Below are 27,933 nucleotides of genomic sequence, written 5' to 3'. Positions count from 1 at the left end.
TGCAAAAACTTCAACCTATGAAACAAAGCAAGTTCTTAAAAATCAGAACAGAAAAAACTGTTTACATGAATTTTTAATTTGCAGCATGAACTGTGGCATGTCATTTGTCTTCTGTAACGTCACAACTCTGCAAAGAGCGCAAAAAACATTGAGACAAATATCGAGTATGTACGAATAAATATACAAACGTAAACAGATACATACTGTAAGGCTTACATACAGAGAAAAATGTACCAATGGCGGGCTAAAGTGGACACACTTCGGTAAAAAAAGATCACTTCTTTATGGTCATGAATGCTGTGTCTTTCCTGGTGGAATACAACAAACCGGTCAACTTTAAAATGAAGGAAATCGTTCCATTTTTAATATGCATTAAGTGCATCGTTTAACATATCATTCTGTAACAAATCAGATACCGAACAAGAAAACCTCACAATTCTCTCTGATAAAAATCTATTTCGTTGTTGGCACATTTTCTTTCTTATGAAAATCGAATAATCAATAAAACCGTTTACAAAACTAACATCCAACATTCATTCTGGACTCAAACTTTAAAGTATTTGCTCGTTGTGAATGCTTCGACCAACCACTGTTGGCACCGACTTTAACATGTAAAATAGAATATATATTAGTATTTTTAACACTTTCATGGTTTATTTTCACATGCACACCTCCCCATCCTCTGCTTGTTGATGAGGATGTCTGCACAGAAACATTATTATATACAGATACAATATGCTTTTTTTTGGTGTCAGACAAAATGAGCTTCTCTGTGTTCGAGCTCCTGCACCCTCCGAGGTCTCAGTCTTTGGTAGATGGGTTTAGTCTCACTGGGGCTGAGGTCGTCGGGGCTGCTGGGTGGCGGAGACTGGGGCGGAGAGAGGGTTGTGGAGGCCGAGAGCCCGGGGTCAATGGCACTGTCTGTCGAGTCCTGTGTCTGGAGATGTGTCTGTTTGGGGCTTGTAAGGACGGGGGTCGGGTTGACTGCTTGGGCAGGGTTTGCAAGCGAGGAGGTGGTGGCAGCGGTGGTGGTGGTGGTGGTGGTGATTGTGGCTATAGTGGTAGTCCAGTTTGGCAGTGTCCTAGCTCTGCTGTTAATGGAAACTGGGGGGTTGTAGAATGTTCCAGGAGGTGGCTGAAGAGTCCTTGTTGCCCTGAGTGTTAGCGGAAAGTTTGGGGAGGTGCAGCTAGACTGACTGACTGAACCTTCTGTGTCTTTTTCCCTTTTAGAAGTCCAGATGGGCTTGACTGACGCAGTGTGGGAGTTGCTGGAGAATACGGTGCTCACAGTACTTGTCGTAGGAAGCACAGAGGCAGTGGTTGCAGCTGGTCCAACAGTGATGGGCACCGTTGCCTTTAAGGGCTGCAATCCCGAGCTGGCAGGTGGCAGATTGGCAACGATCATAGCAGTCCTGGGAGTAACATCATAGTGCTTGTACTTCCTGTCCCATGTCCTCCTCTGCATAGTCTGCGTGTCTATGAAAGGAGTGATGTAATAGGTGCTCACTCTGGATGAGCTGCTTTGGCGAGCCTTCTCTGGCTCTGGCATCTCCTGTATAGTTTCAGTGATGGAGTCCCGCTCAGAGCTTCCATCCACACCATCAGCATTGTTTTGATTATTCCTCTCTCTGATCTGAGCCAGCGTGGGAAGGCGTTCCAGAGGCATGCTGATTGGTCGGGGCACATGTCTGATATGCTGGGTGCGTAGCTGGACCTTTGGTGCCACAGGATTGGAGGAGATGGTGGAAGTAGAATGGCCAAAGGCTGAGGTCTGGACCTCTCCCCCACTGGAGGTCTGGATCCCGTTGAGTCGGTCCAAGGTTGAGACCTCGGCTCTGTCTTTTCCCGGCTGGACCTCCTGCACCTCATCCAGGATGTGTGAGGATGGGATTACTGATGAGTATCTTTTGTACACTTTGGCACTCTGATGGGACAAAATCAACAATTGGATTACAATCTCAGCATCAGTTTCTAATATATCAACATGTAATTTAAAATGGGCAGGCTTGATGAGTGAGAACAGGATAAGATCTGGTTTTGAATTCCACAGAATATAAATGCACACGTGAAATCCCCTCTCACCTCTTTGATGTCCGTTAGGGAGGTGGAGTGTCTGCTAAGCTGCCGCACCTTCTCCTGCGGGGTCAGTCTGGGAGATGCCTGGCTGGCGTTGATTTCAGGACCAGGCAGGGGGTGGGTGTCAAAGACCGTCTGGAAGTGTCGCACCAGCAGCTCCACCATCAGCGCCTGGTAGGGATAGTCCACCAGGGACGACAGGGACACCTCTGCATCTATCTGCCGCGGCTTCACCAATGTGGGGCCGAAGATGATGCCCAGGTTACTTGCGTTCATTTTGTTCTCCTCTGCTTGTTCAGTGACTCTGTGGTGGTAAAGAGTGACAATGAGTTCACCTTCTTCTTCACCTTCTTTTCAGGTGGTGTTCAATGAGTTTTCTGTCTGGATTTTCAGAGACATGATTTCTCAATTTACTGAACAACAACAAAGAGTCCGCTACCTTCAGTCAAGGGCATTTTCCAATCTGGTGATAGTCTAAATGTATGTACATATCCTTGAAATATGTAAGCTTGAAAAGTGTGAAATTTGAATATTAATCATCGAAAAACAGACCACTTCTTTTTTTTTTATGTTGGTGCTGATGTCAGAATTGAAATCCAGTACAACAAGACTATAAACAGCACAACTTTGGCACTATCCTGTTATACTACTTCCTCTGCTGCTATAGGGAAGTCTCTATTTCATTTTGTGTCATGAGGAACTTTGCATGTATGATCTGTGAGGAGAGCAACATATAGAAGGAGGACTTATAATCGCTGTATTTGTGTGTCTGAAGTCTCTACCAACTCAATAACTCAGAATAAACAACCCTGAAATTGTGTCATTCAAGGAGCTGTTGAGATATAAATGGTAAACACACTTTACAAGGTTATTCAGCCTGTTTTCCCTCATCTCTGCCCAACTTCAACTTCACCTCTGAAGTGGGAAGCTAAAACTCTTCTGCTCTTGCCATTTGTTTTGCTATTAACATCAAATATTATCATTATCTATGCAATCCACTTAACTTAAAAATCAGTGAGCTAATCATGCTCTACCAGTGCTTTGTTTAAAGAGGACATGTTAGGAGAAAATAACTTTTTTCTCATCTTGGGAGCATATATTAGTGCATCTGAAGTCACCAGCCAGAGAGAAACTCTCCAAAAACACAAGCCTGGATTTTTTTTAAAGAGCCCCTTTGTTTTGAAAGTTCCTCATTTAACAATCTCATTTTCATTTTCATTTTATGCCACTTCTCAATATCACTCCACCTCTTCTGCTAAACCTCGACTGCTCCAATCCAAGCTGCTTGACCGATGAATTTCCAGTTTTGCTGGGAAATGTTCTGTTGTCATCTGTACTCAAAACTGAACAAAACGCAGAGGAATGAAACTACGGTGGAGTCCAGAGTTTATGGAGCTGATGTGCGATGGAGGAATAACGAGTTCTCAACGGTGTTATAAACCAGTCAGCGAGTGTTGAGTTCTGCAGTACATGCTTTTAACAACTTGGGCCATTCAACAAATGACTCCCGGAGAGGAGGATGTGACTAAGAGAGGGATCATTGGCCCACCAGCTGTCCATGGTCGAACTGCAGATGAGGGGAATGAAAGTGTGAGAATTTGGTGCGTGGGCTAAGCTCCCAGGCAATTTACTATATGCTCGCTCATACTCCAATAAAGTGCTCCAAGGGTTATTAAGTACTACAGATCTCAAAGAGGCAGAACCTGAGGAATGAGAGGGGTGGAGTGGAGCACTAAACCCCCTAAAATGATCCGCTTAAATAGAGGTGTAAATGATTTGAAGCCATATGAGTTGCTATACTGTCACAGACTTCATTAAGACCTGGGAGACTGCGTCAGCTTGTAAAAAAGAGGCATAATATATCTCCTTTAATGATGAGGTAGCTCTGGGCCGTTGTTTACAGCCCTTACCTGTTCAGATGTGCCATGAGGTAGAGCAGAGTCTTGTAGTTGGTTGTGGGCAGCTGGCGGAGTAGATCTCTGATCTTGAAAATGACTCTGTTCAGCTGGATGCTTGGCCCACCTTTCTCTCCTGGCTGGGTGCTATGACGCTTACCCTTTTCCTCCACTATCACCCTCTGGCACTCTTTGGCCAAGCCAATGAAGTCGTTGTAGAATCGATACAAGATCAGAGGCTCTGGTAACTGTTGAAATAAAACAACTATGGGTTTGTGTTCTTAGCAGTAGAAGATTCATTTTAAAAAGGTAATTACATAAATCAAAGACTGAACATGTACTTGTATAACTTGTGCAAGACCAAATACAAAAAGATCTAAACATATTTCAGCATACATTAATTCTCAATAACCTGATCAGTCGGTAAGAATTTTGAGGCCCACCTGTCTCAGGTAGAGTTTGAGGACATTGCTGATGTCATGAGGTGAGAGTTCGGACAGCTCAACCAAATCCTTCCCATTTTCAAACGCCTGACAGAGCTTTTCAACACGTGATTTGGCACCATTTACACGATAAATGCCCTGCGAGAGTAAAAAAAGGCGTGTAGACCAGCACAGTTAAAAAGAAAATACAGTTACTGAAAACTCTTGATACTAAACTCAAACTAAGTTCTTCAATCATTTCCAAACAAGCTATCGGATGGTAATAAGAAACAACACTACAGTATGCACCATCAAAATAAAAAACATTTAAAACTTACCTTGATGTTGAGGGCTCGACTCTCAATCTCAGAAGTGCACTTTTTGATTATGAAGGGGACACCATCCGAGCTGTTTTTTGCTGCTTGGGCAAAGTCGATACCAAACAGTTGTAGCCTGCCTTGTAGCTTTTTGTGACCACATTGGATAGCTAGCGTTTCCAGACACTTCTTATGGCAGGCCAAGGAGCACTGGCAAACAAGAGCGGCAGTTGAGAGTAAAACTTAGAAATGTAACGTGGCAGAACTGTTAGAACTTGTCTTCCACTGCATACACATTAGCACCATAATTTCATCAACATTTTTACAGTTAGAATAGAATAGAAAAATAGATATAACAGTATTTAATATGTAATAGTTAGCGAAAGAGTGAGTGCTGTACCTCTTCACACTCGGCTCCATGGAAAACAACCAGACTGTCACACTCTCTGCACTTAGATGGGGCTCGTAGTTTTCTTAGCTTATGGGTTTGAGCAGCTTTGGACATCTGAGCATTTCGGAACGGGCCGGGAGAACTCGCCGTCTCTATCACCATTTCTGCCAGACCTGAAAGTCAGAGAAGTTTATGAGGAAACCCACTAGACAACTGGACAGATGACATGTTCAGCAAAAAATAAAGTGGGCCATTAGAGAAGTTACTAGAGGTTACTTTGTTGATTTCACTTCCCTACTAAAATGGCAGCTTGAAATAGTTTTCCTTTCCGTTTAGGGAGGGGATTGTATCCTTTTCAAATGTTATTTTACAGAAAAAAAACATGAGGGATGTTCAACTATTTCAATTAATTGAGAAAACAAACACAATAGATGAAAGAAATCAACACAGATACAGGAAGTGTAAGCTGAAACCATACTCCAAAACTAACAAGACCCAGTCTGCACTGCTTCATTGAGTTTAAAAGCATTAGACTTAAGAAAATCTACCAAAAATTTGGACTAATATGACAATGCTACGTGCTATACACAACAAAAACTGTCACACATTAGCTTACTGGTCACAAAAAATAAACTAAAGACTTCAATAATGCAGACATGATGCCAAAAGTAGCCTGAACATAGCTCAGAGAATACATTCATTAACAAAAAACACACAGAGAAGCAGAAGTGTCTCACCGTTGTCTGAGGGGGAAGGCTCCCTCTCATCCAGATCATCGGCTGAAGACATGGTCCCAGTGGACGGAGTTCTGGGCAGCCGTCGCTTGAAGTCACCTGCACAAATAAATCTTGAATTAATAAAGTTCAGGGACTCAATGAAAATGAACAATGTTCTCATAGATTGGAATACAAACACATGAGACGCTTACAGAGGACACAGAAAGGAAAGCCGGTATGCTCAGCATGTGTTCGTCTAGTCCTGGATACATCATAACTTAGCAGTTTGGCAAGGAGTTTCAGCTAAAGAGGGAAGTGTACTTGGAATTGACATGTGTGTCTTTCCACGACACAATCGGGAAGTTACAAAAAAAAAAATCTAATTCTGTTCCCACCATCTCATTGCCTGTATTAGATGTTTTTGAATGTTTTGACACCGACGTTTCATTGTCTTTGCTCAAATATTCTTCATTTTAAATCATTTCACGTGTAAAAATACCTAATGAATTTACAGTGTTTAATGTAAAGTCTTCATACCTGGGCTGGCAGTAGGGGAGTCCATGGACCTTGATTCACTGCTGCCTCCAGCACTCTCTGAGTCACTGCACATCCCACCCTGGCTACCCTGACTACTGGAGGCCCAGGCTCTCAATGGGGCCAGGCTCTTTAGTGCTGCAAACACACGTACAGACCACCAGTCACAAACAAAGAAATACAGCTAAATGACAGCCTTTTGTTTAGTGATATTCAAAGTTATTTTCAGAAACAAGCAGTCATACACATATTCCAGACTTTTGATGAGTCAGCAACACACAACAACTGTTCAGTCCTAAAAACGTTCCAATGACTCAAAACACAGGGCAAGTCCCTGAGGGACCTAATAAAGATACAGGCATTTTCGCAGGCTGATTAAACCTACATATTACCATGATCTGTCCAAACTCCAACAGCAGCAGCCTGGAATTCTTTCTAAAATACAGTAATACAGGCTGAACCTGACATACAATACATGTTGGAATAAGTACCTGGTATATCTGTGCTGCTATTCGACCTTCGCTCACTGATCTTTACAGGCCGATGTAGGAGGTTCTCAGCTTCATCTCCACTCAACACGTCACAGGAGTTGTTCGATGCCTGTGACAGGTTACCATGGGAGGAATGAGTGCTTCCCACTGACCTTTTGCTGAACACAAACCTGGAGAAATAAAGAGTTTAAGACTGTTTGTCAAGGTAAAAAAAAAAACAAAAAAAACCAACATATTTCATAGTCTTCAAGTTGTACATGATCATTACATTCCACAGTGTGTCTGTGTGAGCATGTAACAAGACTGTCGAACAACAGCGAGTAAACCATTCATTCAGCAGTAACAGCCTTTTTTGTTTTCATTTTCAAGTACAGAATCCATTTCGCCAACTTGTTATACAAATATCAGAGGTAGTTTTAGGACGCACATTCTGTACCAGGCATTTTTCCTCTTTATGACTGCGGTATGGCATACGCAACACTGAGAACGCTCAATTATTCCACTGGGTGAGGGCTACGATCATGCTTTCAATCCATTAGAGACCTCCAGTGCTTTTATAATTCTACTGCTGTAGGTAAATGGTATAAAAGTCAGAAAACCTCTTTAGATTTCTTATGAGTGATTAGCATGGATTTTTATTTTTAAATATCCTGTGCCATGGTATCTACTAAGACTTAGAGAACAGAGAAGGAACAGTAACTGAAATAAGCTCAATCAGCAGACCACAAAGACTACAACAACGATTGTAAATTTAATCTGTTCTCACAATAGTGGAAGTACATGCAAGTAAAAGAAAGACATTTTCAAGTAGTGTCAACACCAGTAATTTACTTCTAGCTGTATCTAACAGAGCTATAAAAACAATGATGCCATTGAACTTACCATTAACTCGGTTCAATGAAATGCAAGTTATGAATTATTATTTCTTTACATAGAGAAAAAGAGCAAGTGTGTGTGAGAGGCCGATTCTCAGCTTTGACAAACTAATCTGAATGTTAGGGGCAGCTTCAAACCAGAGCAAAACTCTCACGCTCGTAATCTTCCCTGCTGCTTTCAGCCTGCGCCACAGATATTTCCTGAGGAAGGGCAAGAAATTCAACACGCGCTCTGTCTCTCCTACATTCTGCCTCTCTTCCTCTCATTCTGACTCACTGTTACCTTTGCTGAAAGAAGAGCTGAGCGACTTAAAAAGGGGTGGGACAGCCTCAAAGACATTTCTAAACACCGTCTTCTACAACCAAGAAAAATAATCTTAAACGACAAAACCACTGCTCAAACACAATGACACATATCAGCTGTGCTCATTTTGCATTGACACACTCTGTGCAACAACCTGTCCTATAACAACTTTGAAGATGTGAACTTCCTGTTTAGCATAATAAAATCCTTCAATCAGAGTTCCTTCAGGCTGGCAATAAATTCAGTGACAGTTTCCAGAATCCGTGTCCTTGTTACCTGGAATTGTCAGAGAGGGAGTTTGAGTGAAGGTGCTCCTTCGGCAGATTTCTGGGCAGGTTTCGCACAAACTCAGCATAGCATTCACCCGGTTCATACAGCTTGGCACCATCACTCAGGGCTTGGTAGTGGACAGGGAGTGACATGGTTTGTGTCTGCTGCATCTGAAACCAGTTGACTGTCACCTAAGAAAACAAGTAAATGAGTGAGAGGGTCAGCCTGACTGAGTAAATGAAACAAAGAAGAAGCAAATACAGACTTATGGAGACTGTAAATACAGTTAAGTTAACAGAACCAGTTAAACCATAAAGAACATTAAAAACACAAATGTAGTTCTATTCTGTTAAAAGATCTATGGATGAAAACGGAGATCAGCAGCAGCTACAAGTGTATCAGATCAGGCACAACATGGAAACAGCTGTCAGGTGACTCATGTTGATCTTCTCATAACAATGCAATGTTCTACAAGGTGACCTAATGTCTGGGTATACATGTGGATCTTTCTTTAACAAATATCACCCAGCTTAACACTGTTCCAGAACAAGCACATTCTCGCTCTCACAGCCAAAGAAGGGCTCAAGAAACCCATCAAAGAGCTAGCCTGGCCTCAAAACTACTTCAATCCGATCAGGTATCTGAGACATCTCTCCAAAGGGTCTGCTGCCCCAATGCACCCCTAAAGGTCTCTTATCAGGCCCCGACAAGTCAGAAGGGGAACCTAAACAATATCATGGCATTTTTTTCATTACATTGAGTCATGTAACTGACACAAACTGATACTTCTTTAGTGCTACTTCAGCTGAGAGTTGAAGCAAGCTGAGGCATCACTGGTGCTGTAAAGGCCCTGTGGATTGCTGATTAGATAGAGAATAGACTTAGGAACTGTCCCAGGATGTGCACCAGGACTTAAAAAACAGCAGTGTTTTTAAAAAGAAAAGCAAAGCTACCAGCTGCAGTTTTCTTTGTGTCTCTTAACAACAATGGAAGCTCACATCCGTCCAGGAGGTATAAACTTTTCTCAGTTTGATTTTGGACAAAAGACAATCACTGTGACTATCAGTTAAATAGCCTGCCTACATCAAGGTGTAGTGGAGAACGAGAGGTCTACTACCTGTACCACTCTGTGACAAACTGTAAGGTAGCATGTAATGGGAAAGCGGCATTAGGCAGATGGTTGAAATGTTTTCTGGCTGGTTGTAAAACAAGCTATTGTACAGTCTAGTTTCCAGTCTAAGTGCATTGGATTAGCTGACTAATAAAAAATTAAATACTGCTTCTCACAGCTTTGAGGGTGAGGTCACACTGGAAGATCATCTCTCGGATCTGTGTAAGGATGGTGCTCTTGGCATTGGCCAAATCCGTTTTTCTGACGCCTGCGTCAGCCATGCAGCTCTGATACTGGTCCTGGGCCTCCTCCGCCTGATCAAAACAATGAACAGAGAATAGTATAGTGCAAGAAAGTGGAAGTTGTTCATACCAAACAGTAATACACTATTTCCCCAGTTCCTTTTAAGTCTCCTGCCCACCTTCTGCAGAGCCTCTTCCTGAATCCTCCTCTTCTTCTCCAACTGCTTGTTGCCAGCATTCGCTTTCTGGTACTCTTCTCTCCTCTGGGCCTTCAAAGCTCGTGCCTTGCGCAGGGTTGTGTCTGCCTCTTGCTGCCAAAACCCACACAGATCGGCCATATATTGCACAAAATCAAATGTGACAATGTGTGCAACAGTTACCATGGGTACAGTCAGACATGCTTTTCTGAATGATCAACCTTGCATGTGAAGTGACACAGTGAAGTTTGTCTGGAACTAAACACAAACACTACATAGAGAAAAGTATGTTGCTTTGCAGAAAAACTGGTATGTAGCACCTTATAGAATATATTCTATACCTTATAGAAATATGCATCTTTTATCATACAAATCCATCTTTTGAAAGATTGTTTGGCATTATCACAAATATGCCAACTACCCTAATCCTTAATTTGTTATGTATCTGACAGCTGACAGGCTGATGGATCAAACTGCCACATTCATTAAGATATGTTGACTTGTTTAATGATAAGTATGTAATAAGGATATACAGAGACTCTACGCACCATTTTCTTTAGCTCCCTTTGCCACTGCTCCTTGATTTCTTTCCTCAACTTGTCCAGTTCATTCTTGCGAGCCAGAAGAGGCTGAGAACAAACACACAAAGTTTAGTCTCAGAATTTTACATAAAAGAGGGACACGAAAAAGCAGGCAGTGCCTGCGTCTGGATCGGCTGGTATCAGCTGAAATATCTACGTTTACTGGAGGCTTTCAAGGAACAAACAGAATCTCGTTTGATTTTATGGAATGACAGAGGAGTTAAAAAAGAACATTTGTTTTCACAGAGAAACGTGTTCTCTAACGGTTTTTACAGACTGGTGGTGCACTGAGCAACAGATGCTTTACGGTTGTGTTTTGAGCCCAATAAAGAATCTCATGACTGTAGCGGTCTACGTCCTCTTTTCACACTTACCTGTATGAATTTATTGGTTTGTAGAGCAATTGCAGTTTGAATAAGCATCTGGTTATATTCAACGTCGCTCTTGAATGTGGAAATGTAGATGTCACTGAATGGCATGTAGTCCTTTGAACAAACAAGAGGAAACTGATCACATACATCTTCCATATTTTTTCTTGGCACAGCTGTATGGGATAGAAATTAAAAAGAGTTACACATCACAAGTGGAGTCTTTTTATTACCTGTTGACTGGCCAAGGTCTTTGCAGACTCAGCCATCTTAGCATAGCCTTTAGCATATTCAATATCTGTAGGAGGAAACAAATGTGCAAAACAATAAGGAATCATAAGGATTACAAAAAATAAAAGCAAGTAATTTAAAGCAAAATAAATGAAAACTCCTATTTAACACGTAGGACCAAAATAAATGCATTTGCATCTGCTGTCTATATAACTCTATTTGTTTGTTAGAAAATTCAGCTAGGATTAACCACTAAGGCCATAAATGATGTGGCAATTTCCCAGCAAGGTATCAATGACAAAGTTTATGTGACTTATATCAATATATTCTTGAACGTAACAGACTTGGGTCCATTTTCTGGTTAAATGGTTTGGTTGTATTAAATCATCTTCTTTTAAACATGATGCCAAAAATCAAACTGAAGAATTAATCTTCCCCATTGGAACTCAGACCTTAATAGGCGGTCATTTTAGCTTGTATAGTACAGGCGACTCTTTGTACTTTACCTCTAGTTCATACCATAAGATCATCAGTTAAAAATAAATAAATAAAATAATCATATCTTTTTTTTCTATAATATCTATCATTCTTGCTTAAATCCTGTAGTCTTTTGTCAAAATGTGTGAATATCTCACTCATGGCCAGATGTTTTTCCATCCAGGCCAAAAGGTCTTTGATGTACTTGGACCAGGCCTTAGCATAGAGCAGAGCAGACTCCACCCCACTGTCATTCTTCAGCAGGGTCAAGTCAACTTCCTCTTCTCGAGACAGTGGGACCTCTGTGCCTGTGAAGTCAACAGGAGAGACACGCTTATCACATATGTGCTATGGCCACAATGTCCTGAGGCTGGATTCACTAATCTAGTCCCAATATTCCAGCAGACGTGTGTGGGAGGTGAATAAAAAAATAAAATAAAATAAATAAAAAAACAGAACGAGGTCAGTGAAGCAGTCGGTGTGGGAGGATATGAAGTTGCCAAGCAGCTTTTAAAATAGTTTAACAGCATTATATTCCTTTTATCTGTTAGACTGTGAAACCTCTCCTAGTCACCCACCATTTGATTCAACACAAACCCCATGTGTTCCCCATCTCGCACAGAACTACTCTTCAACAGACACGGAATGTCAGATATGTGGACAGAGAAGCGAAAATGAGCAACGAGCATGAGAATAAGGAGCAGAAATAACAGGGGTTGAAGCAGAGGTTTAAGGCGGGTCTACCTCAAACATTCAAGAGTCCAAAGCCTAAATCACTTAGCTAACTCACAAGCTGACACTTCTAGCAGCCATGGGCTGCAAAACAACCATTAAATGCTTTGTGAAGTAGCAATTAATAGCTATCAATGTTTCATATTACCACATGTAGCTCTGAGATAATTGACTAGCTGTGAGGCACTTACCCACAAGATCACTTTTTTCTGGAACATATTGCTCAGGATCCACAGAGAGGTTGTCATAAGACTGTGAAGAGGACATTTTAAATTAAAAGGAAGGAAAAGCACACATACAATCAAAGGCACACATCAAAAGCAGCTATGTTTTCAACACTCAATCAAGTACAGAAAGCAGGTCTTTTAATGCCTTTTTAAAGTAGCAAAATTGCTGCAATAAGTGTTGCTTTAAGAGGACTGTAATGTTTCAAAACGAAGCCTCGAATAGCACATGTGGTCTAAAAGCTGAGAAAAGACAGATGGTGTCTCACCCTGCTTCTCCTGGTCTGGGGGATCCCCAACCCTGAGCTGCTGTCCACATCTCCCATAAGGAAGTCAGAAACTCTGAGGTTGAGAAATAGGTTTATGTAAACGTGACAGAATCCGTTTAGGGAGAGACGGAAACAGTTGCACATGGTCAAGAATGCACTCTATTCTCTGACACAGTGACTCTAAATTACTATTCAAAATGCAGATTTGGTACAGAGGTAATGACAGGTTTAACGAGACCAACGAGTTTTTTTGTCTTCTGGTCTAAAATCATGTCAACTCCTGGCTGCAGCAGAAAAAAAGTAGGGGAGAGAAAAGAAACATGGGGCTGTTGAAAGGTAAACAAGCATTGTACTCACACATTGCCAAATGTGAATGCCAAAGTGTCAACGGATGCGTGTATCTCGCTGAATTTAGCTTTTTTGTTTTCTTGGTTCACTTCCTTGAAGTTAATGCCTGTAGAGAGTGATAAAATACACACGTACTTCAGCCAAAGCAAAGAACAAACCAATCTTTGTGTGCTCTCATTTAACAGTTAGGCCTGTATGTGGTTAGACAAAGAGGTCAAAACTCGTACAAAAGAGCTACATCTTCCTACAAACTGATATATTCCTTTTTGAAATGCTTTAAAGATCTTCATGATTGGGCATTCATTGAAATTTTAGAAACAATCCCAGTTTTTCTTCTTCTTTTTTTTAAAGTGATATAATCCTTTGGACCTTCATCCATACTGATCACACACAGAAGACAAACTTTATATCATAACATCCGCCGACTTTAGAAAACCATCCAAGCTTGACAATCTTTGTGAACATGTGCAACAGAAGGGCTTTCTTTGCAGCAAAGCCTTTGCTCAGGAAGAGGGCATTTGCAGAAAGCAATCAGAGGAACCAAAGACAGAGTCGGTGAAATCTGACTTAGTGCTTCCTGTCTGTCCCGCAACAGGAAACACTCACACAGCTTGAATTCTCTGACATGTAAAGCCCTAGACAAGCATGACAACACTTACCTATTCTGTTCTCCACCTGGCATTGTTGTGCTGTAAATGGCTCCCGAAAACTTCAACAATGCGACCGAATAGGTGCGACTAAACTATTCTTGGTTCCGAAGCGCTTTCTCACTTTTGTGCTTCCATTTTCTCTTTATGAGAGTAAATTCAATCCAAGTCAGTGGTGGGTTGGTAATTATAAATCCCCAACCGATAAAAAAGCACAGAAGGGTCATGGCATTCTGGGTTAGAGAGACAAGCACATTCCAGGGAGACTCTTGAGGACACCAAAGAGAGGAGGTGGCGCGGTGCGAGCCTCCCTGCCGTGCACCTCCCTAGATCTGACTGCTAGCGTACAACTCTGCACTGACTTCTTCCTCAGGACATCCTGTGGGCCTCTAACAATGATTCCAGAGCTCTGCCCCCCTTGTCATGACTGAAATATGGAAACTGCATCACTCGAGGTTAGGGCCCATTGTTTTCTCACGGCTGAGGTGGATCGCAGACGATTAGCATGTGAAAAATGTGAAAAAATTGTGGATCATTCTAGCTGGATATCCCTCAACCTCCCTGGGATGTGAGGAAATTCAACAGCTTTTTAAATAGCAGTTTTATTTTTAGGTAAAACCTTTAAAAAAATAAGTAAATAAATCAGCTTTATCTAAATGCAGAAAATAACACTAATTATTACTGAACAACATCCTCTTAAACTTGTTTTAAATAAGATCCAACCAATTGTAATCAACAGTAGATGGTGGATCAACAAGACTGCAGATAACCGTAGAAAACAAACACAGTCAGCTCTAAGTATTTTCACTCTGCAAAGGGGAATACAAAGCAAGGAAATTATTTCAATAAGTTGAGGAAGTTGGCACTTTTATTGCAATGTCATGCAGTTTTGCAGAAGAGGGACGAGAAAATGAACACTCCCTCGAAAAGTGACCAAAAGACACACAACCAAAGTAGAGCAGATGGCAACATCGGCTGCTTCTTTCCAGAATGAAATTACAAAGTTAAGTCGATTTCAACGGGTTTCTAACTTTTTTTCAGGTTTAAAGACAAGAGAACAAGAGAAAAGCTTGGCTTAATAATACGTCATCTGAAACTGGTTTAGCAACCATGTGTTTAGATAGGGAGGAGCATTTCTGTCAGTAATTTTGGCAGCTGTACAAATGCCCCAGGAGTCATGCCGAGCTTCAAAGAGGAACATGAGTGAGGCGACAACTCGCTCTGAAGACAGTGAGGCGCACAAGGCCTGTTATCATCCAAACCTTTGAGTCTTCATCTCTGATGTCTCATTGATTCATCTCTTGTAGCCTCTCTGTTCCCCGTCTGAGTCAGAATGGTGTTACCTACTGGCACAATTAGGGCAGTCCATCCAGGGAGTCGGTTGATGAAAGGCCCCCCCTTGTGGTCAGGCAAACCCCTAAACATGATGTTACCAAACTACTGCATCTATTGCAACACTAACTGACAGCACTTTAGCTGAGACTGTTTCTCTATATATACACAAATTAAAATAGCTTAAATAATGGGATTGGATTGAATATCACAAGAGTATTTACTTTATACTTTATATCCACTAAAGCCTGTTATTTCTCAGCCGCTGAAGAAATGGGAAACATGGAACAAAGATCATCTGAGAGTGTCTTTACTGTAAATAGCCAACTTTTCTCTAATGCTTAGTAATGAAAATGTTGCTGATGCGGTGTGTGTGCATCTCCAGGTTTGTGAAAGGAGGGCAAACCAAAAAACAAAACTGAATATCTCGCTTATAATATACATATATATATAAAACAATACAATAGATGGTTCAAGTTTAATAATGTGACTTTCACCAGGTTTATATGAGACCTTTATTGTAAGTAATTGTGAATTAGTTGCCTGGTGTCATTCTTCTATCCTGTGACTCAAGATATAATGTGTCTTACCAATAGTGCCTTTGACCTACTTATTTGTCTTTGGTTTACTTTTTGCATTCTAAACATTGCACCACCCAGCAGACAATAGTTTGCTGATATGTATTCTGAAGGAGTAAGTCACAACTCAGAAACAGGACAGGTGTGCAGACAATCAGACGTCTCACAACAAAGGAAAATGGATGTGCTTGACTGAAAAGAGGCCTCCAAAGCTGCTGCTGAAACATGGAATGCAAATCACAGGTATGTATCAGAGGCAGTGTTCTTGTATGCAAGTCAAGTGAAGAAATTCCTTTGCTGTGGCTCATATTACTAGAAGATAAGCTTGTGAGTTGAGATTTTCTTTGTTTGTGTTCATTCAGGAAATCTTCGAGTGTATCTGCTGCCTGAGGAAAAAAAAAAAAACCTCCAAGACCACTCAAGAGTAATCAAATGTTCCTTCAGGGAAATTCTCACACTGATTGAAAGGCTGACGTACACTCCATCTATTTATCTTGGACTACTGATGTAGCCGTGAGACTTCATGCCTTGAAATTTGAGAATGATCAGGGCACCCGTGTGTGTGTTCTCCAGCTCGTCTGTGTGCACCTGTGCATGCAAGAGACCAATGACTCACCTTTGACTTTAGCAATGACCGTGCCAGCTGCTCCAAGGATGTCTGCTGAGTTTAAGGTCTGGTGTTTGCCTATGACGGCCTTGAGGACACGGAGTAACTCAGCCAGACGTTCCTGCACCACTTCCTGAAGACCTTCCAGGTTCTCTGAACAAAAGCACATAAGCCAGACTGAGTCATGCAAGTTTCAAAACTTAATCAAAGCCTAAGCCCAACTACCATACAATCACACATTTTCATCTATTAGTCACAAGTCTGCCAGCGTCAATTTAATTCCTGGCATTCCTTTTGTCGTAGACAATATCATTTCGCAATACCTCTGTCATTTGGAAACTATCAAGCTTTGTAGTTTTCTTTTGTCCAATCACAAAAGTCTTCTCAGGTTAAATTACCGTAGTAGATGTTCAACTGTATTTTTTCTGTGTCAGTAGTTGTGCCTCCAGATGAGACGTGGAAGACAAAGCTGGTTGTGGTTGAGAGACGGTGACAAACTCAAGTTGCATAAAACTACAGTTATGCAATGTGTTCTCTGCTTCCTCCCGGCAGAGAGTGACAACATGTACAACGGAAAAGGTATGCATGGTAATCAGGTGAAACGGTGACAGTCACGGTCATAACATTCACACACTGACGGAGGCGATGAGTGCTGAACTGATGCCGTGCTTTTTTCCTCACAAGTGAAAAAGAGTCAATTCTGCAAGTTAGAAACATTAACCAATTCTTTAAAGCACAAACTTTTTGAGACGATCAACATCTCGGAGGTCTTGTAGACTGCACAGAGTCACATTTAAGAAAATGAGGCTCTAAACTTAAAAAAAAAAAAAAGAGTAAAATACCAAGAAATCAAAAGTCTCTCCCTGTAAGCAGATTTTTCAAAAATCGACTGATGCACCTGATGGTAGCAATTATTTAAGCATGTTTCCTGCAACAGCCAGCAGACGTATGAGCAGCAAAATCTCAAAAGATTTCTTCAGCGCCAGGAAGGTTGCATAAGAAGTCAGCGGGAGGAAAAGAATGTTGAAAATGCATTCAGATGCCTTTTCTCTTACTCCTTTTTCAACCATATCCTACTGTGACAGTCACTGTGCCATGAAAGGCATCTCTTACCTGTTGGACCAGACGAAGCAGCGACTCCTTTTTTTTTTCTTCTCTGTATGGTTTTTAGTTTTAATACAACAACACCAGTTATATTGATAGACAACTAGTCTCTCTGGGCAAAATTGAAGCCAGAATGAAAAACAGCAACACATGTTAAACGCCATAAACACAAACCCAAGAGGAGAGGAAGGGTTTATCTCCTGCTCCCATTCAGGGTAATCAGCAGAGGGTCAGCAAGTTGGCACCAGACAATAGGTGATTTCATGTCTAACTCACTGTTTTGGAATAAGCGGGGGCACCGGCTGGAAACAGAAAACTCATCTGTTTTTCATCAAGACTAACCCTACGAGCAGCAGCGTCAGACGAGAGCCAGAATTTATTGGGATTTTAAAAGGAGTTGCAGAGGGAGTTAAAAGGAGAGCCCAAATGGATGTGTCTTTGTTGCTCTTTGTACTTCTTTCTCATTCATACGTAAACTCTAATTCAACTGGCTGATGTAACAACTTCAAAAGGGACTAAATCTGCCACCAAGACATGCGCCATGTCCAGTTGTGTCTTACTGTGCATGAACGACAGGAGAAATGGACAATAAGAGAATAAACAATGTGGAAAGTGACATTGACAATAAAAAGAATGGTATCTGTTCAACAACATTTAAAAACAGTTATCCACCCCACACGGCCCATCTTGCCAGTCAGATGGGGAACGGCCCCAAGCTTCCACACAAAGAAACAGCGTCCTTTGCAGCAGGTGGGCTCACTTGTACATTTGCTCCCAGATGAGAGGTCTATGACACTCTAACATGCCCTTTGAAGTCCACCTACCTATCGACACTGATAATGGATCTTCATTAAGTGCCCTCCCCTTGCTTTAAATCCACCCTCTCAGATGTGGTCAACAGGGCTTTAGTGCTTAGCTCCCTGGCTTTTGAAGATTCCCTTATCAAAGCTATGTGTGGGTCGGTTATTAGCATATAAGAGCCGGTCCTAATTAGATGCACACCTGAGAATTATCACTTCGCATGACACAAAGAGGAGCATGACTGAAAGTGCTGCTATGGAATCACAGCAGTGGAGTCAGTTTGGATCACCCACTTCCTTTTCCCCAGAAAAGAAAAGAATTTAATTAGACCAATCTATTCCTCAAAGGAGCAGAGGAGGTACAATTTGCAATCAAATAACAATAGCTGCGATGTTGTGGTAACAAAGACAAATGACCTAAGCTGGGCTTTTTTTTTTGTTGCCCCCCCTTTGTTTACGGTCACCCACTTCCACTTGTCACAAAGACAGCACTGTGGTGAATGAACCGCTGCAGTGCTGTGGCACAAACAAATAAATAGCAGCCAGCATTTACTATTAATGACAAACACATCGCAGTCGACCCTCTGCAAACAAAGACCGTGTCCAAACTAATTAAAGCCACGGCTCGGGCATCTATTAATGAAAAACTTCACAGCAAACGTCAGAGAACATGGCTTACTTCTCTTATCTCAGCATTCTAGGTGGTAAATTAGGCTCATTTCTAAAAAAAAGAAAAAAAAGAATTGCAGTTGTAATAAACTGGAACAAAGGTACTCAAATGATGTGCGACAGCTCACGCTGGTGCTCATTATTGTTGCTGTTTAAAAAGTCTGTACACAGACAGCCAGAGAAAGTTGGTGGAAGAATCTGTGGCGAGCGGCTCTGTCACAACAGTGTCGTCAAGAGGCACTCTGGAAATTTGCTGGTGAGTGTGGGAGGCAGGTCATTGTTTGGCAGTGATAACAGCTCTGAGGAACATTGTTTAAAGGAAGACCTCCTGCCAACGTAGATCAAATTTGAACAGCTCTTTCTTTACAGCTGTGGGATGCTGCATGCTTTTTTTTTCTAATCCAAAGGAAAAATAAGTAAAGACTAGAAAAACAATGAATGATTTGATTAGTTATGGGCACCTTTGTTTCAAAAGTGACTTTAAAACAGTTGCTAATTGTTTCTTATTGATAGATTAATCAGTTGTTTGCTTCAGCTCTACGTAAAGGTTTAATTTTAGACAATGTTGCAGCAAATCTATTACACAAATCTGAAAGTCAGCTCAGTCGCTTCTGCTAAAATGGAACTGCTGACAACTATGTTACACATAGCTCTACCTGCTCTGTTAATTCAAAGGAGAATTAAGAAGATTCACTTCTTTCTGCAAAGGTCTTCCTCTGTGTTCTGTGTGTAAATACAAGAAAGCAATACTAGCAAAGTAATTCAGACGGGCTACTAACATCTCTAACCTTTATCACCCAAACTAAAGTCAGATAACAAAAGCAGCACAACATAAAAGTGTTAGAGCAGTTCAGTGAAATTCATCTTTCATCACATTTTCAGACAAACTAAACACCACTGACTTATACTAGCTTTGTAAATCTTTTTTCTTGGTTTTACGATGTTCAATAATTATACCACCATCAATGATTATTGGAATGTGGCACCTCACAACGCATCCGTCTGTTAAATCATTTTTTAATTCAGCCCAGAATGTGGAAGCTTAACAAAGTGTTGGTAACATTAAGTCCACCAAATAACAGTAGTCATAAAACTTCTTGAACCACTGACTCAGAATGATCATCTCCTCTGCTGCCAAGCTACAAGCGCACTATGTTGCAAACACTCAAAATCTGCACGGTGTTGTAAGTTTGAAGTGGTGACCTGAGTCTAACGCAAAGCATCATCTCAAACATTTGCCTTTTAAATAAATGCTGCTTCTTAAACCGTGCGAGTGTAGAGGTCCCACTGTGTCTGACAAAGCTTGTTGTGAGCCCGGTGCAGAGAAAGACCAATCTAATCCAAATCTTCAGGTGGCCTGAAAGGGGTTATAGCCTCTGCTCCCGTCACAGATAACAACAGGCAATCAACTGGCCCGTCTGGACACGCGATCTGCTCGACATAAAACAAGCCTCAGCAGCTCTGGTGACACAGCGCTGCTTGGGAAACAGCCGCGGGGCTTTACTGAAAGACCAAGGAGGCCACAGTTCCCTGTCAGCATCCCTCCTCCTTCTCTTGTTCTTTTCCAGAGGGAGGAAGGGTGACACACTTACACCTGAGTGAGTGGATGATTTCAGTTGTTATTTTTCTTCCTTTAAATGTGTTTCTGTCTACCACATTCCAGCGCTCTCTGTTGAAGCTAAACCCATTACCAGAAATGCTCCCTCCAAATGGATAAACTAAATAAGCTAAACTCTGATTATCTACAGATTAGTTCACTCACCATCCACAAGTCGAGAAAACATCACCCTAAAAGATTTTGCTTGCATTTCTGGGCTGACACCTGATATCCTACAGGTGGAACTGTTTGGTCAGGATTCCATCTCCCAACACTAATTTCCCCCTCTGTCCAAACAATACGCCTCTCCGTCCACCCCATACCTTATTTGGGGACAGATTGAGCCGTACTCAATCACACGGACAAAAAACAGCAGGCTCTTAACAGCTACCTGCTCTTGGACTATTAGTGAGGCTCACGCTGTGAGGTCTGGGCTTCACAGACAGGCTTAGTGTTTGACACTTCATTACGCGAGATCCTTGGATGAAAACAGTGTACATCACCGTCACTGAGAGTTACTTTGCTCCAAAATCTGAAATTTAGTTACCCTATGAGACAGCTGGACCCGTAATCATGAGAGAATTTATTCTGTCAAGCTCAAAGCAACCCATGCATTGTTTTACATGCTGAGGCCAAATAAAGTAGACATTTTTGCTTAAGAGAGTATTCAGACTTGTCAATCAAGTAGTTTGGTCTCACATGGCGATGTTGTAATGTTACCAGGCATAAAGAAAGGCAGGAGTGCCCGAACATGCTCACAGGAGGATGACTTCACCTTAAGAAGTTTGTAGTACAAGTTTTAGTGAATGAAGCTCTATGGATCTGAATGGATACAACAACAAAAAAACGAGTTCACCATACATCTAGACACGCATCCTTTTACTACCACAAACCTGCTGTAAATTAAAGCAGTTCAACCAAATCAGCAGCAGTAACACCCTATGCTAGCAGAGGCTCCAGTGCTCCCCATGACCAATGTCCTACACAAACATCCAGAGCCCATAACCATAAATCCCACCCCAGGAAACACACCCAACCACAAGCTCGCACAAAAACATCCTTCAACATCACAGTGAAAAGTTACTGCCCAACAAATCTCTCCTTTCTTTCTCTTAAGAGCAGCGGACCAATAAACCATTATGTGCTTCATTTCTCGATTGAAGGCACCACCTGCGAGTGGCCACTTAAGCTGGCACAGAGACACTTAGTGAAGAGGAGGAGACGTGTGTGGAAACTACAAATCAGTATATTTCTTTTACAGTACATTAGGTCCTAAATCAATTTAATTACATTATAGAATAATAGAAGGAATATAAATGCTAGCATTTGCTCTAATAAGCATACTAGATTAAGTCTTATCTTTTGTAATGTAACTGCATTATTGTACAGTAAGAGGTTAAAAATCAGTCCGAAAAACAAGTCTGCAGAAAGATAAACAACACTTTTACAGCCACAACGAAGTCCTTACAGGGAACAAGCAAAAACGTTTTAATTACGGTCTTCATCTGCCGCTGTGTCAGACACCGATGCAGTTACAGACTGGTGCTGTGAGACACACAACAATGCAGTTCAGCTGCAGCACAGACAGATCGTATCTGAGTAATGACACAAACAGTTGACAAGTCACACTTTTCAGGACAGAACAAGGACCTGCGAGTCAGCTGGAAATGATCTTCCTCATTCAAAAACAGCGCTGAATTACGTGAAGAGCATTTTTTTTTAATCTGTGGTCAAACAAAATGTACAATGAACACCATACACAGAGTAAATACTGTAAGCCTTTAACCTCATGACTTGGAACTGCTGTGAGATTTTTAAGTGGAGTTGTGTCAGTAGTGGTGTGACACAAAAAAAAAACAAAAAAAAATAAACCAACTAATATGGACTTTCTTGACCTTTAAACAAAATTAATTTCAAACCTGTTTGCATGAAAAGAGCCATTTGAAGTTCAAGCTTCACCCTGTTTGGGCCTATCTTTTGGCCTATAGAGCGCCCAGAACTTATACCGCACATTTCTCAAAACACATTCCTAAAATGTTTTGGCAAAACGCGAGGCAAACCGCCACATTTCTACACATTTAAGAGAGACAGGGGAGGGGTTATTTTGGCTAACATTTGCAGGAATTTTGTTCTTAAAGATTACAAAATAAAAGCAAAACAAAGAAGTGAGATGTTACTGCTCAACATATGAGCCAGTGGAAACGGTTTCATTTTCTTAAGATTCTGCCAAGAAACACTTTAGTCCTGTACACTTATCACAATTTAAAAACCCCATCTGCTCCGTTTAAGCACTGCAGCCGTTCCTCTTCACCGTTTCTGGCCTCCTTAAAAACAGGGACATCTTTTTACACTTTTCACAACCTCAAGTTTCTAAATGCAAGACAGCCGTGACATCACAGCGTCTTGTGAATTGCTGATATGACCACAAATATCAAGTGGATTTATTTTTTAGAGTTTCTATAGTCAATGTGCCTCATACCTACCATTAGGCCATTGAAGGCACTATAGCTACAAGTGAACATTTGTTCTAAAGGAATGCAGAGTATGCAGGAGAGTGGGGGGATGGGAGGGGGACAGCATTTCAGCTCTGTGCAGGGGACTCCTTTTTAATGCTGATTAAAACCATCAACAAATAGGGAATACAGATTCAAATACAACTCCTGAGTGAAGACAATTTTACAGCACGTCACTCTTAATATTAGGCCTGCAGCACTGTGCAAGAACCACTCTTTTACTTTCACCTTTTAACAGTTGAACATCAGGGGAATTTAAAGCTCTGTATGTTTTCCAAGACTAAATAAAAAATTTTAAAAAAATCAACTGAAATGTTTGATTTTACGTTTAACATCACCAAGATTGTGTCTGCCCCAGAAGTTTCACAAGCTGTGCACTCCACCCATGATGTGTCATTGTCTCCACATTATGAGTTTGTGCTGAACAACATCTTGCCAAATGGTAACAAATAATTATTTATCATTTGAACCAATCAAACTAAAACATCATGGCTCGACAACCTCACTGCCATCATCGTGTTTTTTTGCCTTGGATGCACAAAGACAAGAGGGTAAGGTTCATTCATCAACAGCGTGTGTCTGTTAGGCCCTTCAAGTGAACAGTTGAATCTGGGACAGCACAAGCCCAAGTTTAGCAGTTGTCTACCAAGTCAAAACAGCCTCGCAAACTTTTCTTAGATTGAATCATTTGGCTGCTTTAAGCCACGGCTCTTGGGAGCACTGTGAGTAAGGGCCTAGTCATAAGAGAAAGTGTAAATCTGCACCACAATCTGATCTCAGGGCATCCATTGGCGTAAGGCTGTGGGTGTAAATGAGGTGGGTCTAGTTAACCCGGGCTTACCATCACTGACAGAGTTCCCCTGTGGGTTTCCAGCAACCAAACATGCTGTGTTCGTCAGCTGCCTCCAACTAAAACAACAGGAGTTTTGACTCTTGCAAGCTAATGTATAAAGAGCTGTGAGAGGCACACTGACTCAAACCTCTCCCTCTGCAGTGGGAATAAAATACTCCCGAGAGCTCAAAACACTGTATCAGTTTCACACAGGACTGCAGTGACAGACCTTCCCAAGTATGAAAATAATAACAGACGAGCCAAAATGTGCTTCAGTAACAGCTTCTCCACCTCTCTCACTACCTGCAGCGTTCTTCAGCCGCACAGAGATGGGGCTGCTGCTGTGAGGCTATTTGTCTCTTCCAGCAAAAGACACATAAAAGATGTGCAGCTAATCACACAACAAAAGCACTGTAGGCAGCAATAGACTGGGGTATAATTCCACACGGTAACTAAGTTTAGCCATGCTAAACGCAGTGCACTTTCGCATTAATACTTTTATGAATTTCATGGGCAAAATAACAATGGTTCAAATCAACTGGAGCTTTTCTAGAAAGTCAAAATCATCATGGTCACTATGCAATCTTTGCCGCTCTTTACAACAGTTGAGTATTGGTCATCTGAGTGAAAACCTACTGTATTTGATTAAATTATTAAAAAAATGTGTCTTAAATCTAGAAAAACACACACAATAGATGGTAACAGACACCAAAAGCCTGAGTCTTATTCACCTTTTCTCTTGTTCATCTAATGTGCTCTTACTTTAAGTCAATTTAAAACACATTTTGATTGTTACTTTGCCCAGACTGTGAACCCTCCCTGACGCCCTCAGACAAAAACCACATCCTCCAATCAGGTTGGACTGAAAACACACAGCCAAAAACAAGTGAAGATGCACAAGATGTTGACATCCTGTGAACAAATTCAGATTAGCAAATCCCATCATTAGACACCTTCGACTAAAAACATGTTTACTAAGAGTGAAGCACAGCCTCAATGACATAAACACTAAGGTTATTGGTATATTTTTCACAGGTTTGTGATGTCATGTGTTGCAACCTTTGAGTTTGAACAGGAAGATCACATGAATTTAGACACCCTACGACAGAAAAAAAAAAAAAAAAAAAAACACATTCAAAGGTGATCACATGCCTGTCTTAAAGACATGAAGAGGACTGCCAGAAATGCTCCATTAGCAGCGAATAGAAGCAAGAACCAATACTAACAAGAACAGTAACGTTAAGAAGGACTGATCAAATCTTTAAATGGAAGATTTTTGGTCAGTGTTACTTTTCTGCTTGTAGTTTAAAACAAAATGGGGTTGTTATTTGATGAGCTATGGGTCTAAAAACATAAATTATATTCAAAGCCAAAACTACTGACCAAGAAGTTGGGTTTAATGTGACCATCTTTCACATTTTGTATCAATAAGTAATAAAAACTGCTTATTCTGAGTGGACAGGAAACCACAACAGTGTCTCAGAAAAGAACCACACAAATAAACTACTAATCCAAATGACATTATGGGGTCATATGGTATGATTTCATCCCACATGCTGAATAGGGTTCCTTGTCAATGGGGAGGCAAATACCCCAAATGTTTTTGTGATGGCTCAGAGCAACACTCAGCACGAAACAGGCCAAGGCTTTCTCACGGAGGCCTCACTCCTCCAGCCAGAGGAATGGCTAAACACCTCACTCCCACCGCAGAACATACAGTTGGAAACTGCATGCGTGTCTTTGAGAGGCATGTCTTTTACCAAAAGATGTAATGGCGGCACATTCTGTATCAATTTTACAAGAGGAAATTACGTTCCACATCAAAAAGCTACATCAGCAACACACAACACCAGTGCTTACAGTCCCTCACACCAAACAGATATGTTAAGAACCTTTGAGTTTCTGAGTGTTGGGTAAACGAGAGATGTAATTTCATCATGTCACTTTTGAACCGAGGAGCTTCTTCTCACAGATATTAAAGAGTTACAATTGCGGAAATTTACAGACAATGTAAAATGCTTATCACAGTTAAATGCACCTACACGGTGACACAGAGCAACTCACTACAGTAAGTGTTTTTACTTCTGTGTAGAGACGTGCATTTGTGTGGGTGGAATGTTTGTCTGAGTCTGCAAACAAAAGCCACGCCAGCCAACCAACTGAGCAAAAACACAAAGTTACCCGTCTCTGATCTAGAGCCTGATCCACTCGTGCTCTTCTGTGTATGAAGCAGTGTCAGATGAGCGCACCTGCTGTTGAGACGTTATCAAACTACAAACTGGCATGCTACAAGTGATCCTGGCTCGCTGTCTTGATGGCAAACAAGTTTTCAGTGACAGCATCACAAAAAAAAAAGAGCAAAAACAAACCTTTGACTTTTTTTTTTTTTTTTTTTTACAGAGGCCTTTAAAGCACCTTTGTTTGTTTTTTAAACAGGAAGCATTAAGGCAAAGCAGCAGAGACAACCAGATTTCCTTTATATGAAAATGTTCGCAGTAGCAATTTCTAGAAAGCGTCTCAGTTTGCTAAAAGAGATTTTCAGCAAACTATAACATCAGTGGTAGACATCTTATTTTAGTCTCTCATAAGAAAAAAAAAATCAAATCAGGATTTTCTTTTCAAACACCATTTAACTTTCAGGGAAGAAATACTGTATGTTCACCGCAAAAGATACATCTTTAGAAAAAAGAAAAATACAGCTGCTGTTTGATTTTAACTACAGGACACACTCAATTTAAAAGGGAAACTTCAACCCTCTGCACCATCACTTCAATGCAAAACATTTCACATCATCCTCTAGCAGTTAAGATGAATATTTATCTAGGAAAGCACTTAGAGGGAGAAGCTGAAACAGAGAGCCACTTATGCGTGGCACTTTTTTCACAAAAATCGCCCAAAGAATGTACTTAACATTCAATATTAATGACGAAGACTGTAACAAGACTAGCCAAGGCTACAATCTTTCTTCACCTGTCATTTTACGGTTGACTGACCTTCATTGCCCATGCACAAAACCTCCACATTCCACCTGAACTTACCTTTAGGCTGGAAAGCATCCTTGAGGTTGAGTAACACATCAGCAAACCACCGTACATCATTCACCAGCTGCATTACATAGTCTGGGTCCACTCCTGGGGCCCCCATCAAACGGGCTGAAAGTCCTATGCTACTGAGAGGGTTGGAGTTCTTGGTGCTGCGGCCCATAGTCCAGGTATTGGTGGATCCGGCTGATAGAGATTCTGAATGGGGTTTGGAGGGGTGCCGTGGCAGATCCTGAGCGTGCCTTGTCCCACTGCCACCACTGCTGCTGCTGCTCTTCCGTAGCATCCCAGCAGCCAAATCAGCTGTCACCTTTTACAGGTGGTATAATCGGACAGCTAGCCCCTGAAGTCACCACGCTGCCCTCCCTGAACGGCTGAAAGAGAGAATGAAGGGTGAGAAAGGCACGATGTGTGTTTAAGTTAAGATTTTATACTCAAAACGCCTTATTATACTCTGTAAACACAGTTTAAAAGACCCATTATAAATCTACGGCAAACCAGAGTATATAATCGCATGTATTTCTATGGAAATGATGCCTTATCGCAAGGTTTACATTGCACACACAGTTATAATGAAATGTCAAGTTGGTCCCTTATGTAAAAATTTTAATCCGTAAATAATGCCTATCTACGCTTTAATTTAGTTTTCACTTGGTAATATCTGACATTTTGCTGTTAGCTAACATAGCTAACGTTACATTCATAAAATAACGTTCACTGGATATACATTAAATCACAATAAACACACACAAAAAAAAGACTAATTAAACTACCATATAATTAACATATTCATCAAACTCTAGCTCCAAAGCAAACTCCACCACATTTCTTTCAACATTTCTTTTTTTTCTGGACCGTTAATGATGAAAGATGCTGCCTCCCCGGTAAAAAAAAAAACAGCCGACCCAGGTCATAAAATGCTTTGCTGGCACAATCAAAATATACGCTTTTTTTTTTACCTGTTTGGCAGTTTACTGACATAGTGGCAAAAGTATCCAAACAAGACGTTTCTTATGAGAGGCAATAAAAAGACAAAAACATTGCCGTCAGGTGAAAAAAGTTCACAACTCCAACAAAGGCAGAAAGTTGTTCGCATTGACTCACTGTACATCGAGAAGTAGCTGACTATCGGCAACACTCAA

At 41.2% G+C, this 27,933-nt stretch overlaps 1 protein-coding gene across 3 annotated transcripts; it reads right to left on the bottom strand.

Annotated features, from left to right (window-relative positions):
• Positions 1-55: 55 nt before the first annotated feature.
• On the bottom strand, positions 56-27,933 carry LOC140268399 (rho GTPase-activating protein 29-like). Of its 3 annotated transcripts, none has more exons than XM_072363225.1 (22): positions 27,751-27,933; positions 26,789-27,165; positions 16,245-16,388; positions 13,081-13,177; positions 12,724-12,796; positions 12,422-12,482; positions 11,657-11,806; positions 11,024-11,088; positions 10,797-10,907; positions 10,390-10,470; positions 9,824-9,955; positions 9,579-9,716; positions 8,298-8,482; positions 6,843-7,012; positions 6,355-6,489; positions 5,839-5,934; positions 5,111-5,274; positions 4,732-4,920; positions 4,415-4,552; positions 3,987-4,219; positions 2,083-2,380; positions 56-1,924 (listed from the first exon to the last, which is right to left on the bottom strand). In XM_072363225.1, exons 2-22 carry the CDS (start codon positions 27,075-27,077, stop codon positions 752-754), a joined length of 4,122 nt encoding a protein of 1,373 aa, XP_072219326.1. In that variant the 5' UTR covers positions 27,078-27,165; positions 27,751-27,933; the 3' UTR covers positions 56-751. The 3 variants fall into 3 exon arrangements, with proteins under 3 accessions (XP_072219326.1, XP_072219327.1, XP_072219328.1); XM_072363226.1 differs by having other exon boundaries at positions 2,131-2,380; XM_072363227.1 differs by lacking the exons at positions 16,245-16,388; positions 26,789-27,165; positions 27,751-27,933 and adding an exon at positions 13,731-14,158.

Source organism: Leuresthes tenuis, unplaced genomic scaffold (genome assembly GCF_036924035.1).
Source record: "Leuresthes tenuis unplaced genomic scaffold, fLeuTen1.0.hap1 SCAF_14, whole genome shotgun sequence".
Classification (NCBI taxonomy): Eukaryota; Metazoa; Chordata; class Actinopteri; order Atheriniformes; family Atherinopsidae; genus Leuresthes; species Leuresthes tenuis.
This window is presented reverse-complemented; position numbering and strand designations above follow the sequence as displayed.

Bases quoted from the DNA above. Each gene is read 5' to 3' on its own strand.
- LOC140268399 (XM_072363225.1), bottom strand. From the start codon at position 27,077: ATGCTACGGAAGAGCAGCAGCAGCAGTGGTGGCAGTGGGACAAGGCAC. The intron at 11,807-12,421 runs GTAAGTGCCTCA...TTGACTTCACAG, and splicing joins AGAAAAAAGTGATCTTGTGG to GCACAGAGGTCCCACTGTCT. The intron at 9,717-9,823 runs GTGGGCAGGAGA...TGTTTTGATCAG, and splicing joins AGGAAGAGGCTCTGCAGAAG to GCGGAGGAGGCCCAGGACCA.